This window comes from Onychostruthus taczanowskii, unplaced genomic scaffold (genome assembly GCF_017590055.1).
Source record: "Onychostruthus taczanowskii isolate IOZ18803 unplaced genomic scaffold, ASM1759005v1 scaffold61, whole genome shotgun sequence".
Taxonomy (NCBI): domain Eukaryota; kingdom Metazoa; phylum Chordata; class Aves; order Passeriformes; family Passeridae; genus Onychostruthus; species Onychostruthus taczanowskii.
Window position 1 is genome coordinate 5,377,018 of NW_024503790.1, and position 15,847 is coordinate 5,392,864.

At 38.0% G+C, this 15,847-nt stretch overlaps 2 protein-coding genes across 3 annotated transcripts in view; one reads left to right on the forward strand and one right to left on the reverse strand.

Annotated features, from left to right (window-relative positions):
- Window positions 1-2,885, reverse strand: LOC121344030 (ceramide-1-phosphate transfer protein). The gene is made up of 2 exons (XM_041419689.1): window positions 2,742-2,885; window positions 1-1,751 (listed from the first exon to the last, which is right to left on the reverse strand). The coding sequence occupies exons 1-2, from the start codon at window positions 2,864-2,866 to the stop codon at window positions 1,253-1,255; spliced, it is 624 nt and encodes a 207-aa protein (XP_041275623.1). The 5' UTR covers window positions 2,867-2,885; the 3' UTR covers window positions 1-1,252.
- Window positions 2,886-3,255: 370 nt separating this feature from the next.
- Window positions 3,256-15,847, forward strand: part of INTS11 (integrator complex subunit 11) — a 25,851-nt gene continuing 13,259 nt past the window's right edge. The window contains exons 1-9 of one of the 2 annotated variants that reach the window (XM_041419687.1): window positions 3,256-3,388; window positions 4,810-4,862; window positions 6,389-6,486; window positions 7,236-7,309; window positions 7,527-7,755; window positions 9,351-9,449; window positions 11,967-12,001; window positions 12,872-13,010; window positions 15,321-15,385. In XM_041419687.1, coding sequence (XP_041275621.1) covers window positions 4,835-4,862; window positions 6,389-6,486; window positions 7,236-7,309; window positions 7,527-7,755; window positions 9,351-9,449; window positions 11,967-12,001; window positions 12,872-13,010; window positions 15,321-15,385 — 767 coding nt within the window. In that variant the 5' untranslated portion in view covers window positions 3,256-3,388; window positions 4,810-4,834. Of the gene's footprint in view, window positions 3,389-4,682; window positions 4,863-6,388; window positions 6,487-7,235; window positions 7,310-7,526; window positions 7,756-9,350; window positions 9,450-11,966; window positions 12,002-12,871; window positions 13,011-15,320; window positions 15,386-15,847 lie in introns of those variants that run through there. The other variant, XM_041419688.1, reaches the window with a different exon arrangement.

The window sequence follows — 15,847 nt, forward strand, 5'->3', positions numbered from 1 at the left end:
TTATTCACATCATTTAATGTCCAGTGAGTCCATCTCCATGAGGTAATAGTGATTTCCTGAATTTTTCACTGTTACAGAGAGAGCATCAGCCTGCAGCAGCCCTGCAGTCCTGGACTAACCCTGCAGGGCTCCTCCAGCCTCCCAAAGCTCAGCAAATCCCTTCTGAGCCCCTCTGGCTCTTCCAGGAGCAGGCAGAAACCTCCCCAAGCAGTGATTTACAGTACAAGTGTGGATTTCCCCCGCCAGAGAGGCAGAAAAATCCTTTTGGTAGGCATTGAACACATTGATAAAAATAAAAAAGAAACACACGAGAACACAAGTAGGAAGGAAACAGCTCCAGGCTGGGCTGGACAGAGGGGATTGTGCAGCAGGAATTAAAATGTGCTGCACATCCCAAGTGCAAAAACCATTAATTGAACAGGGGAGGGGCGCAGAGGGAAGGTGCTGCTGGGTGGATCCTGCTCCAGGAACGCTTTTCTCCTCCATCCACCCCCACAACGACAGGGAAAGGGCATTTCCCCAGCACTGAATCCTCCAGGTGGGGTTTTTGTACAAACCAAAGCGTGTAAATGAGTTCAGACACCACAGCTCCAATTTGTGCTGCCACACAAGGCCACAAATATTGCTGGAAATGCACAGAAGGCTGGAGTTGGGCTTCAGAAGAAAAACCTTTTCCAGCTTTGCTGGGAATTAAAAAAAAACCAATCCCTTAGCAGCTCATCCTAATGTGGAATTATTTTTTCTAATTCTACACGGCTCCTTTTAATGTGGATTTTTTTTCTAATTCTAGAGATGTTAAAAAAAAACCTGACAGATGTAAAAAAAAGTGTAAAAAAAACCCTGTTCCATGTTTATAAAGTGGAATAACTTGGCCATCAGCTCCAGGCTGAAAAGAAAAAGTGGAAATAAGCACAGACAGAGAACCAGAGGGTTGTGCTTGTGCAAAAATGTCATTGTCACCCATCAGGGCAGGTCGAGCAGCTTGTGCTGAGCAAAGAGCTCCTGGGTGATGCTGTAAGCTAGGAATAGAAAATAATAAATCCCTTAGCAGCTCAACCTAACGTGGAATTTTTTCCTAAATTTAGAGATGTAAGAAAAGAACTGAGAGATGTAAAAAAAGAACCGGTCCATGTTTATAAAGTGGAATAGTTTGGCCGACTTTCCATCTCCAGGCTGGAAAGAAAAAGTGGAAACAACCACGGACAGAGAACCACAGGCTCGTGCAAAAAAAACAAAACGTCATTGTCACCCATCAGGGCAGGTCGAGCAGCTTGTGCTGAGCGAAGAGCTCCTGGGTGATGCTGTACACATCGCCGATGTAGGGGATGGCCTCCCCCAGCATGGCCACGGCCTCCTCGGCCGAGCCCACGTTCATGATCTCCAGGAAAGCATCCCGCGACGGCAGCGTGCAGAAGGCCACGGTGGCTGCCTTGCGGACCACCCAGGGGTGGTGCTCGGCCAGCGAGGCGTTGTAGGCGTCGGTGCAGAGCACGGAGGTGCGCGGCTCGCCGGAGCGCAGCCCCTCGAGGAAGAGCTGCAGCCAGCGCAGGGCGCGGTGCAGCCGCAGCACCGTGCGGCAGCCGGAGTCGGGCCGGGCCCGCAGCGCCGCCGGCCCCGCCGCCAGCTCGTGCTGCACCAGCGACTGCAGCGACACGAAGCCGTGCTGCTGCCGGTGACCTTCCAGCAGAGCCACCTTGGCCACGGCGTCCTTGGAGATGAAGGAGAAGACGGCGCCCAGGCTCTGCAGGAAGCTGAGGGGAGACGGGGGTGGTGGGTTAGGTGAGTGAGGGGTGGGAAGAGAAGCGGAAAAAACAACTCCAAAACCACCTCAGGGGGCCAAAGAGATGGCAAAAACTCTAGAAGGGGTGAAAAGAGAAGCCAAAAAAAAGTCTGAGGGGGAAAAAGAAAACCCAAAAAGCATCTGAGGGGGGAAAAGAGATGGCAAAAACTCTCTGAGGGGTGACAAGAGAAGCCAAAAAAAAAGCCTGAGGGGGAAAAAGAAAACACAAAAAGCATCTGAGGGGGGAAAAGAGAAGGCAAAAACTCTCTGAGGGGCGAAAAGAGAACCCTGCTGAGCCCCTGCCAAAAAAACACCTGAGGGGTGAAAAGAGAAGCCAAAAAGCGCCTCAGGGGTGAAAAGAAGGCAAAAAAGCATGAGGGGGGAAAAGAGAAGGCAAAAACTCTCTGAGGGGTGAAAAGAGAAGCCAAAAAAAGACCTGAGGGGGAAAAAGAAAACCCAAAAAGCATCTGAGGGTTGAAAAGAGAAGGCAAAAAAAAAGTCTGAGGGGGGAAAAGAGAACCCTGCTGCAAGCCGCCAAAAAATACACCTGAGGGGGGAAAAGAGAAGGCAAAAACTCTCTGAGGGGTGAAAAGAGAACCCTGCCAAACCCCCTCGAAAAAAACACCTGAGAGGTGAAAAGAGAAGCCAAAAAGCGCCTCAGGGGGGAAAAGGGAAAGCATAAAAACACCTGAGGGGGGAAAAGAGAACCCTGCTGAACCCCCGCCAAAAAAACACCTGAGGGTTAAAAGAGAACCCCAAGACCACCTCAGGGGTGAGAAAAGGCAAAAAGCACGTGAGGGGTGAAAAGAGAAGCCAAAAACTCTCTGAGGAGTGAAAAGATAAAAAGCATCTGAGGGGTCAAAAGAGAACCCCAAAACCACTTGAGTGTGAAGCCATCGCTCCCTGCCCGGTCACTGCATCCTTCTGCCCACAGTCCCCCCGCTCGCTCCCGGGCACTCACCGGATGAGCCCCCGCCAGCCGCTCAGGTAGGGCTCCAGCAGCACCTCCCGCTGCTCCGTCACGCACCTCCGGAAGGCGTCCAGAACCTCCCTCAGGCTGAACGGACCCGCGGCGGCCGCCGCCATCGCTCCGCGGCGCCGCCTCCTCGTCTTCTTCCTCCTCCTCCTTCCCCATCCCGCACCGCCCGCTCGGCCAATCAGCGCCGCGTCCGTCACCCGCCGCGCCCCGCGGGCCAATCCGCTTCGCGTGCGTCATTGCTGCTCGGCCAATCCGCGCGGGGCGGCGCAGGCGCGGAGGAGGCGCCGGGCCTGCGGCTGGGCCTGGTTGAATTTGCGGGGTTTTGTGGGTTTTTAAATGGTTTTTTTGTGTGTTTTTGTGCTTTTTTTGTCTGTTTTTCTGTGTTTCTACACGTGTTTTCCCGGCTCCCAGCAGCGGTGGTGGATATGTCAGCCAAACGGGGTCGCTTTCCCACCGGTTGTTTATCACCTCGCGCGTGTCTTGTGTCTCTCCTCAGGAAAAAGTTTGGGCTCTGCTCGAGTCTTCGGCCGGATCCTGGAAGAATAATTGAAATGTCGCCTGTGAAACCAGCGAAATCCTCTCCTGTTGTTCGCCCCGCGGATCTGCTCCTGGAGTAATTTTCTGTGCGGGTGAAAAGAGAAGCCAAAAAAAAGCCTGAGGGGGAAAAAGAAAACACAAAAAGCATCTGAGGGGGGAAAAGAGAAGGCAAAAACTCTCTGAGGGGCGAAAAGAGAACCCTGCTGAGCCCCTGCCAAAAAAACACCTGAGGGGTGAAAAGAGAAGCCAAAAAGCGCCTCAGGGGTGAAAAGAAGGCAAAAAAGCATGAGGGGGGAAAAGAGAAGGCAAAAACTCTGAGGGGTGACAAGAGAAGCCAAAAAAACGCCTGAGGGGGGAAAAGAGAACCCTGCTGCAAGCCCGCCAAAAATACACCTGAGGGGTGAAAAGAGAAGACAAAAACTGAGGGGAGAAAAGAGAAGCCAAAAAGCACCTAAGGGGGGAAAAGAGAAGGCAAAAACTCTCTGAGGGGTGAAAAGAGAACCCTGCCAAACCCCCTCGAAAAAAACACCTGAGAGGTGAAAAGAGAAGCCAAAAAGCGCCTCAGGGGGGAAAAGAGAAAGCATAAAAACACCTGAGGGGGGAAAAGAGAACCCTGCTGAACCCCCGCCAAAAAAACACCTGAGGGTTAAAAGAGAACCCCAAGACCACCTCAGGGGTGAGAAAAGGCAAAAAGCACGTGAGGGGTGAAAAGAGAAGCCAAAAACTCTCTGAGGAGTGAAAAGATAAAAAGCATCTGAGGGGTCAAAAGAGAACCCCAAAACCACTTGAGTGTGAAGCCATCGCTCCCTGCCCGGTCACTGCATCCTTCTGCCCACAGTCCCCCCGCTCGCTCCCGGGCACTCACCGGATGAGCCCCCGCCAGCCGCTCAGGTAGGGCTCCAGCAGCACCTCCCGCTGCTCCGTCACGCACCTCCGGAAGGCGTCCAGAACCTCCCTCAGGCTGAACGGACCCGCGGCGGCCGCCGCCATCGCTCCGCGGCGCCGCCTCCTCGTCTTCTTCCTCCTCCTCCTTCCGCATCCCGCACCGCCCGCTCGGCCAATCAGCGCCGCGTCCGTCACCCGCCGCGCCCCGCGGGCCAATCCGCTTCGCGTGCGTCATTGCTGCTCGGCCAATCCGCGCGGGGCGGCGCAGGCGCGGAGGAGGCGCCGGGCCTGCGGCTGGGCCTGGTTGAATTTGCGGGGTTTTGTGGGTTTTTAAATGGTTTTTTTGTGTGTTTTTGTGCTTTTTTTTGTCTGTTTTTCTGTGTTTCTACACGTGTTTTCCCGGCTCCCAGCAGCGGTGGTGGATATGTCAGCCAAACGGGGTCGCTTTCCCACCGGTTGTTTATCACCTCGCGCGTGTCTTGTGTCTCTCCTCAGGAAAAAGTTTGGGCTCTGCTCGAGTCTTCGGCCGGATCCTGGAAGAATAATTGAAATGTCGCCTGTGAAACCAGCGAAATCCTCTCCTGTTGTTCGCCCCGCGGATCTGCTCCTGGAGTAATTTTCTGTGCGGGTTTGGGACCCGGAGTGGAGTAAAAATGCCTGAGATCAAAGTCACCCCCTTGGGTAAGTCCGGCCTAAAATCGCCTTGGAATGCAAGCACTGAAACCCTGCGGGGTTTGCAATTCGGGTTGTATTTGGAATCCCTGATGTGATTCCTCTCTGCCTTCCCTTGGCTTTTCCAGTTACTGTTTGGATTAATTAATCAGGATTAATGAAGTTATCCTTGTAAAGGTATTGGTGTTGTGGAGCATTAATTCACCATGGTGCTAAAGAGCCGCAGAAAGAAAACATTTCTTATTTTTTCCCTGTTTAATCTTTTTAAAATGAGTTTTGTAGTGAGAGGGCAGAGGATGTGCTGAGCAGCAGATCTGCTTTATCCTCATGGATAATTTTCAGCCTTGCTGTGGGTTTAAATTAATGAGGCTTAACGAGGGCAGAGCAGCTGGAAAAGGAGTTCTGATCCTTGCCAGATTTTCTCTCCTTGAAACTGCAATTGCAGGAAGTTTCTGCATCCTTTACCTGCTTTTGTTTTTGCAAGAATTGCAGCTTTCCCCAGAGGTGTTTCACCAGCGTCTTACTGGTGTTTTATTGATATTTTGCTGGTATTTTGCTGATGTTTTATTGGTATTTTGCTGATGTTTTGCTGGTATTTTCCTGCTGTTTTATTGATGTTTTGCTGCTATTTTGCTGGTGGTGTTTTATTAGTGTTTTGCTGGGTTTCTGCTGGTATTTTGTGGTATTTTGCTGGTTGCATTTTGCTGATATTTTCCTGGTGTTTTTCTGGTGTTTTATTGGGATTTTGTTGGTATTTTGGTGGTGGTGTTTTCTTGATGTTTTGCTGATGTTTTACTGGTATTTTGCTGGTGGTGTTTTATTTGTGTTGTACCAATGCTTTACTGATATTTTGTGATGTTTTCCTGGTGTTTTCTTGGGGTTTTATTGTGTTTTGCTGGTGGTGTTTCATTGGTGTTTTGCTGGAGTTTTCCTGGTGTTTTGCTGATATTTTATTGGTGTTTTGCTGATATTTTACTGGTATTTTCTTGGTGTTTTATGATATTTTCCTGGTGTTTCTTGCTGTTTTTTTTGCTGCTATTTTGCTGGTGGTGTTTTATTAGTGTTTTGCTGGGTTTCTGCTGGTATTTTGTGGTATTTTGCTGGTTGCATTTTGCTGATATTTTCCTGGTGTTTTTCTGGTGTTTTATTGGGATTTTGTTGGTATTTTGGTGGTGGTGTTTTCTTGATGTTTTGCTGATGTTTTACTGGTATTTTGCTGGTGATATTTCCCTGTTGTTTTATGACATTTTCCTGGTGTTTTTTGCTGTTTTCCTGTTGTTCTATGAAATTTTCCTGTTGTTTTGTGATATTTTCCTGGTGTTTTATGATATTTTCCTGTTGTTTTATGATATTTCCCTGTTGTTCTATGACATTTTCCTGGTGTTTTGTGCTGTTTTCCTGGTGTTTTATGATATTTTCCTGGTGTTTTTTGCTGTTTTACTGGTGTTTTATGATATTTTCCTGTTGTTTTATGATATTTCCCTGGTGTTTTATGACATTTTCCTGGTGTTTTGTGCTGCTTTCCTGGTGTCCAGGTGCCGGGCAGGACGTGGGCAGGAGCTGCATCCTGGTGTCCATCGCCGGCAAGAACGTGATGCTGGACTGTGGCATGCACATGGGCTACAACGATGATGTGAGTGTCCCCTGGGCCAGGGGGGACACTGTCCTGTCCCTCCTGCATGTCTGGCCTCCTCCATCCTCCCCTGCAGGGGCTGGGCTGTGCCAGAGCTGCTCTGTCCCCTTCCAAAATCTCCCTTCCCCTCACGTTTTCCATGAAATGTCAGCCCCTCCTTTCCCTGCCTCGTGGACTTGGGGAAAATGTTTATTATTGCAGCTGCAAATGCTCCATTCCAGGTGGGTTTGGACTCTGGGGGTTTGCTGGGAGCAGGAATCCTGTCCTTAGCTTTGGGGCAGCTCGTTCAAATGTTTCACACCACATTTCTGCTGCTCCAGGGAGAGAGAAGGAAACTCCTGGTTTTGGCTTCCCTGCCCCAGCAGGAAAGGAATAATGGCACAGATATTCTGCAGGATTGAGTTCAAGCAGCAGATGTGCTGTGACAGGAAAGCTTTTGGGGCTTTGTGCCTCAGAGCCAGGGTGTGTTCAGCACCTGTGTGACTTGGGACATAAAATGACTTATTTATGAAAGGGTCAGTTTCTGTCTGTCCCCTCATTTCTGCTTCTCCCTGCACACAAAAGCTGCTGGTGCTGCCTGGAGAGGGCTCAGCACATTCCCAGTGTCCCATTCCTTCCATTTTTTGTTGGATCACTGGTGCTGGTGCTGCCTGGAGAGGCCTCAGCACATTCCCAGTGTCCCATTGTCCCATTCCCTCCACGTTTTCTGGTGCATTCCTGATGGATTTCCTGTTTCCCCCTGGCTGCAGAGGCGCTTCCCTGACTTCTCCTACATCACCCAGAACGGAAGGCTGACTGATTTCCTGGACTGTGTCATCATCAGGTGAGGCTCCTTCCTTGTCCCAGCACTTCCCAAGCCCATCCCTCACATTTTACCTGCTTTTCCCCCATCCTGCACACCTACAAAATATCTGAGCCCCCCAAGCTCAACCCGTTGTGGCTTTTTTTTTTTGCTTTTTTCTTTATTTTCAGCCACTTCCACCTGAGCCCCCCAATCTCAACCCGTTGTGGCTTTTTTTTGCTTTTTTCTTTATTTTCAGCCACTTCCACCTGGACCACTGTGGGGCTCTGCCCTATTTCAGTGAGATGGTTGGCTATGACGGCCCCATCTACATGACCCACCCCACCAAGGCCATCTGCCCCATCCTGCTGGAGGACTACAGGAAGATCACCGTGGACAAGAAAGGGGAAACCAACTTCTTCACCTCGCAGATGATCAAGGACTGCATGAAGAAGGTGGTGGCTGTGCACCTGCACCAGACCGTGCAGGTGAGGGCCTTTGGACTCAGGGCTGCAATTAGGAGTGTAGCTAATTAATCCAGGGGTGCAGTTAGGAGTGTAGCTAATGAATCCAGGGGTGCAGTTAGGAGTGTAGCTAATGAATCCAGGGGTGCAGTTAGGAGTGTAGCTAATTAATCCAGGGGTGCAGTTAGGAGTGTAGCTAATGAATCAAGGAGTGAAATTAGGAGTGTAGCTAATGAATCCAGGGGTGCAGTTAGGAATGTGCCTAATGAATCCAGGGGTGCAGTTAGGAGTGTAGCTAATTAATCAAGGGGTGCAGTTAGGAATGTAGCTAATTAATCAAGGGGTTAAATTAGGAATGTAGCTAATGAACCAAGGGGTTAAGTTAGGAATGTACCTAATGAACCAAGGGGTGAAATTAGGAATGTACCTAATGAATCCCGGGGTGCAATTAGGAATGTAGCTACTGAATCAAGGGGTTACATTGGAAATGTAGGTGATTAATCAAGGGGTTAAGTTGGAAATGTAGCTAATGAATCAATGAGTTGTTGAAAATGTAGCTAATTTATCAAGGGGTTAAGTTAGGAATATAAGCTAATTAATCAATGGATTAAGTTAGGACTGTAGCTAATGAATCAAGGGGTTAAATTAGAAATATAAGCTAATGAATCAATGGGTTAAATTCAAAATACAGATAATTAATCAAGGGGTTAAGTTAGAAATACAGCTAATAAATCAAGGAGTTAAGTTAGGAGTGTAGCTAATGAATCAAGGAGTTGAGTTAGGAATGTAGCTAATGAATCAAGGGGTCAAATTAGGAAATGTAGCTAATGAATCAATGGGTTACATTAAAAATACAGCTAATTAATCAAAGGGTTAAATTAGGAATGTGGTTAATGAATCAAGGGGTTAAATTAGAAATGTAGCTATTAGGCAATTTAGGTTTTCTCCTTCCTCCTTTTGAGTAAATCCAGAGGGATCTGGATTTCCAGATATTCCTGATATTTTCAAATTGAGTTGAAATGCTGGCATTCCTGAAGGCTTTGCTGTTTATATTTTATATATATATATCTATATATCTATGTATATAATCTGAAATATTGGCATTCCTGAAGGCTTTGCTGTAAAACTGTATACCCAACCACTGTGCTTCAATTCTATCTACAGTTTTGGCTGTGTGAGCCACCTTCTACAACCCATCCCAGATGAGCAGACTTTCATTGTGGGCAGCTGGTCTGTGCTAAGTCAGGTTTACTCCAACACTCAACTGAGATACAGAAATAATGAAGTTTACCCATGTTCTTCAGAAGCCAAAAGCTGTTTCACCTTTCATTCACCATTTATGTCATGGTAAAAACCACAATTAGTTGTGCGTGAGTGTGCTTATAATTACATTATAATTACATATAGCAATATTCGTTTGATTTGTACAGGCACATCTGCAGAAGGAGATAAAGAACAGATACACAATCCATGTGTGTGTGTGTGTATATATATATATATGTATATATATATGTATCTATAATTGCAATATTGTCACTCCTGAAGGCTCTGCTGTCTGTATTTTTATCTGCCTGTATATCAATGGAAGTGCTGGCGTGCTGAGGCTCTGCTCTTGGCAGGTGGACGAGGAGCTGCAGATCAAGGCTTACTACGCGGGCCACGTGCTGGGGGCCGCCATGTTCCACATCAGGGCTGGCTGCGAGTCCGTGCTCTACACCGTGAGTGGCACAGGGAACTCCTGTTCCCCTTGCAGCTCTGCCTGTTCCCAGACACTCCCCTTTTTATAGATTTGTCTGTATGTCTATATAGATATATGTACTTGTGTGCATATATATATATGTAATTGTGTGTATATGTATATATAATTGTGTATATATATATGTAATTGTGTGCATATATATATATGTAATTGTGTGTATATATATATATGTAATTGTGTATATATATAAGTAATTGTGTATATATATATGTAATTGCATATATATATCTGTAATTGTGTATATATATATATGTAATTGTGTATATATATATATGTAATTGTGTATATATATATATGTAATTGTGTATATATATATATGTAATTGTGTATATATATATATGTAATTGTGTATATATATATATGTAATTGTGTATATATATATATGTAATTGTGTATATATATATATGTAATTGTGTATATATATATATGTAATTGTGTATATATATATATGTAATTGTGTATATATATATATGTAATTGTGTATATATATATATGTAATTGTGTATATATATATATGTAATTGTGTATATATATATATGTAATTGTGTATATATATATATGTAATTGTGTATATATATATATGTAATTGTGTATATATATATATGTAATTGTGTATATATATATATGTAATTGTGTATATATATATATGTAATTGTGTATATATATATATGTAATTGTGTATATATATATATGTAATTGTGTATATATATATATGTAATTGTGTATATATATATATGTAATTGTGTATATATATATATGTAATTGTGTATATATATATATGTAATTGTGTATATATATATATGTAATTGTGTATATATATATATGTAATTGTGTATATATATATATGTAATTGTGTATATATATATATGTAATTGTGTATATATATATATGTAATTGTGTATATATATATATGTAATTGTGTATATATATATATGTAATTGTGTATATATATATATGTAATTGTGTATATATATATATGTAATTGTGTATATATATATATGTAATTGTGTATATATATATATGTAATTGTGTATATATATATATGTAATTGTGTATATATATATATGTAATTGTGTATATATATATATGTAATTGTGTATATATATATATGTAATTGTGTATATATATATATGTAATTGTGTATATATATATATGTAATTGTGTATATATATATATGTAATTGTGTATATATATATATGTAATTGTGTATATATATATATGTAATTGTGTATATATATATATGTAATTGTGTATATATATATATGTAATTGTGTATATATATATATGTAATTGTGTATATATATATATGTAATTGTGTATATATATATATGTAATTGTGTATATATATATATGTAATTGTGTATATATATATATGTAATTGTGTATATATATATATGTAATTGTGTATATATATATATGTAATTGTGTATATATATATATGTAATTGTGTATATATATATATGTAATTGTGTATATATATATATGTAATTGTGTATATATATATATGTAATTGTGTATATATATATATGTAATTGTGTATATATATATATGTAATTGTGTATATATATATATGTAATTGTGTATATATATATATGTAATTGTGTATATATATATATGTAATTGTGTATATATATATATGTAATTGTGTATATATATATATGTAATTGTGTATATATATATATGTAATTGTGTATATATATATATGTAATTGTGTATATATATATATGTAATTGTGTATATATATATATGTAATTGTGTATATATATATATGTAATTGTGTATATATATATATGTAATTGTGTATATATATATATGTAATTGTGTATATATATATATGTAATTGTGTATATATATATATGTAATTGTGTATATATATATATGTAATTGTGTATATATATGTGTAATTATATATTTATATTATTTATAGACTAGATATTTACATAATCCATTATATATAGGTATTATATTTATATTTATACAGTATTATATATTTATGTTATTTATATAACAGATATTTATATAATACACATTATATATATAATCTTTATATATTATATATTTATATTAGTTATATACTGGGTGCTTATATAATAGGTATTTAATATTTCATATTCATATTTATACATTATTATATATTTATATTATTTATATACCAGCTGCTTATATTATGTATAATTTATATATATAATATTCATACTTATATATTGATATATGTTTATATTATTTATATAGAAGTAGTTATATATATTATACATATTATATGCATATATTATTATATATTTATATTATTTACATACCATGTATTTATATTATTTATTATATTTATTATACATTTATATTATTGATATAGCAAATATTTATATAATACATATATAATATAGATTTTATATTTATATATTGTTATGTATTATTCATATTCCATTGTATTATATATTTGAGCCTCAAAAATATCTCTGTGTTTTTCTTCTCCCCTCAGGGTGATTATAACATGACACCAGACAGACACCTGGGGTGAGTAAACAGCTGAATTTCAATTTTGGGCTGCATTAATTGCAATTAATCTAGCAGAGCATTCCCAAATCCCACTTCACTCCCATTCCTGTGCCATTCCTCAGTCCAGCCTGGAGACATTCAGATTTAAACCACCAGGGACCATTTCCAGCAGTGATTGTGGGTTACATGTTCATGCATTTAAAACTGGTCATAAACTGGGTAATGTTGCTTTTTGAGCTCTCTAATTTCGATTTTAAGCTGAATTAATTGAAATTAAGCTGCCATAGAGCCCCCAAATCCCCCTTTATTCCCATTTCCTGTGCCATTCCTCAATCCAGCTGGGAGATTTGAGATCCCAGCAGTGATTTTGGGTTACATTTTCATGCTTTTAAAACTGGTCATAAACTGGGTAATGTTGCTTTTTGAGCTCTCTAATTTCGATTTTAAGCTGAATTAATTGAAATTAAGCTATCGTAGAGCCCCCAAATCCCAATTTCCTCCCATTTCCTGTGCCATTCCTCAATCCAGCTGGGAGATTTGAGATCCCAGCAGTGATTTTGGGTGTTCCCTGTGCCAGGGCGGCCTGGGTCGATAAGTGCCGCCCTGACCTGCTGATCATGATCATTCAGTCCAGCTTGGAGACATTCAGATTTAAACCACCAGGGACCATTCCCTGCAGTGATTTTGGGTTACATTTTCATGCTTTTAAAACTGGTCATAAAAGGGGTAATGTTGCTTTTTGAGCTCTCTAATTTTGATTTTAATCTGAATTCATTCCAATTAAGCTACTCTAGAGCCCCCAAAGCCCACTTTACTGGCATTCCTCAATCCACCTTAGAGATTTCAGATCCCAGCAGTGATTTTGGGTCTCTGTGTTCCCTGTGCCAGGGCTGCCTGGGTCGATAAGTGCCGCCCTGACCTGCTGATCACCGAGTCCACGTACGCCACCACCATCCGCGACTCCAAGCGCTGCCGCGAGAGGGATTTCCTCAAGAAGGTCCACGAGACTGTGGAGAGGGGAGGGAAGGTAAATCCTAACGAATAATTAATAAAAATAATAAGGAAGAAAGGAAATTAAATCGTAATAAATGCGTGAGAAGAAATAAAAGCAAATAATGAATGTATAAGGGGTGGTATTAATAATAAATAATGAATGTATAAGGGGTGGTATTAATAATAAATAATGAATGTATAAGAATGATTATTAATAATAAACAAGAATTAATGAATGTAGAAGAATATGAATAGAGAAGAATTATTATTAAGTATAAATAAGTATAATTAAGTATAAATAGCATAAATTATTATAAGTAATAAATAATGAATATAGAAGAATTATTATTAATAATAAATAATGATCAATATAGAAATATCTATCCCACACATTAACAAATCCTCAAAAAAGTCAAGGAATGCTGGAGATACCAATTATCAGTTGATGATTGGAAATAATAGAATGCAAAAATTAATTTTTTATATATAACTTAATGTATATATTATATATATTATATATTACATGTTTTATATATATACTTATATAAGTACAATAAAATCTAATTATATAATATATATAATTTTTGATATTAATATGTGATATATTTATATAAGTATAATAAAATCTAATTATATAATATATATAATATTTGATATTAATATGTGATATATTTATATAAGTATAATAAAATCTAATTATATAATATACATAATATGTGATATTAATATGTGATATATTTATATAAGTATAATAAAATCTAATTATATAATATACATAATATGTGATATTAATATGTGATATATTTATATAAGTATAATAAAATCTAATTATATAATATACATAATATGTGATATTAATATGTGATATATTTATATAAGTATAATAAAATCTAATTATATAATATACATAATATGTGATATTAATATGTGATATATTTATATAAGTATAATAAAATCTAATTATATAATATACATAATATGTGATATTAATATGTGATATATTTATATAAGTATAATAAAATCTAATTATATAATATACATAATATGTGATATTAATATGTGATATATTTATATAAGTATAATAAAATCTAATTATATAATATACATAATATGTGATATTAATATGTGATATATTTATATAAGTATAATAAAATCTAATTATATAATATACATAATATGTGATATTAATATGTGATATATTTATATAAGTATAATAAAATCTAATTATATAATATACATAATATGTGATATTAATATGTGATATATTTATATAAGTATAATAAAATCTAATTATATAATATACATAATATGTGATATTAATATGTGATATATTTATATAAGTATAATAAAATCTAATTATATAATATACATAATATGTGATATTAATATGTGATATATTTATATAAGTATAATAAAATCTAATTATATAATATACATAATATGTGATATTAATATGTGATATATTTATATAAGTATAATAAAATCTAATTATATAATATAAGAATGATTATTAATAATAAACAAGAATTAATGAATGTAGAAGAATATGAATATAGAAGAATTATTAAGTATAAATAATATAAGTATAATTAAGTATAAATAATATAAATTATTATAAGTAATAAATAATGAATATAGAAGAATTATTACTAATAATAAATAATGATTAATATAGAAATATCTATCCCGGAGGTTTCAGATCCCAGCAGTGATTTTGGGTGTTCCCTGTGCCAGGGCTGCCTGGGTCGATAAGTGCCCCCCTACCTGCTGATCATGATCATTCAAATTAATCACTGAATTAATTCCAATCAAGCTGCCGTTGAGCCCCCAAATCCCACATTATTCCCATGATAAAATCTAATTATATAATTATGTGATACATAATATACAACAATATGTAGATATGTATTATAATGTACTATTGTAATGTATATTATATATATACATATTTTTATATTTAGATATTTTTTAATATTTATATACATTTATTTCTGTATATATTTTATATATGTAGCATTTCATATTTCTCCAAGAGAGGAGTTGCCCTGGGGCAGGGAGAGCTGTGCCTTCCATTCAGAAATAATAAATAATAATACATTAAAAATAAATTAGAAATCAAGAGTAATAAATAAAAAATAAATAGAAATAGTAATAAAGAAGAAATAATAAATACATATGAATAAATTAAAATAACGGATATATTATAATAATAATGGTAAGTAGTAAATCGTGATAACACATAATAATTAATAGTAAATAAAAATGAAATAATAATAATAGTAGTAACCGTGCAGCCCCGGGCGTTGGTGCTGCAGTCCCCCTGAGCCCTGCTGTGCCCCTGCAGGTTCTGATCCCGGTGTTTGCCCTCGGCCGTGCCCAGGAGCTCTGCATCCTGCTGGAAACCTTCTGGTGAGCCCGGCTGCCCTGGGACCGTGTGTGCTGCAAAGGTCGTGGGGACAAAGGCCCTGAGCATCTCAGGATGTGGAAATAAATCCTGTGTAGGAACACAGAAATGTGTTTATAGACATGTGTTGGTTGGGTTAGTTAATGTTCCTCCTGCACAGGAGCTGCCCTGGGTGCAGGGAGAGCTACAATTAAAATGATTCAATATGGAAAACGTTCAGTGTTTTAATGTTAACTGGTTTATGTAGTAGCTAAATTCTTAGAAATGTAATCATTTATATATTGTATCTTTTATATATAATATAAATATATATATATTTATATATATTATATATTTTATATAATATATAAATATATATATTTATATATATTATATCTTTTATACATTCATATTTATATATAAATATATAAATATTTATATATTTATATATTTATATATTCTTTTAATATAGTATATAAAATATATAG

Coding starts and splice junctions, on each gene's coding strand:
- LOC121344030 (XM_041419689.1), bottom strand. CDS start 2,866: ATGGCGGCGGCCGCCGCGGGTCCGTTCAGCCTGAGGGAGGTTCTGGAC. Junction 1,752..2,741: donor GGCTGGCGGGGGCTCATCCG/GTGAGTGCCCGG, acceptor GTCTCCCCTCAG/CTTCCTGCAGAGCCTGGGCG.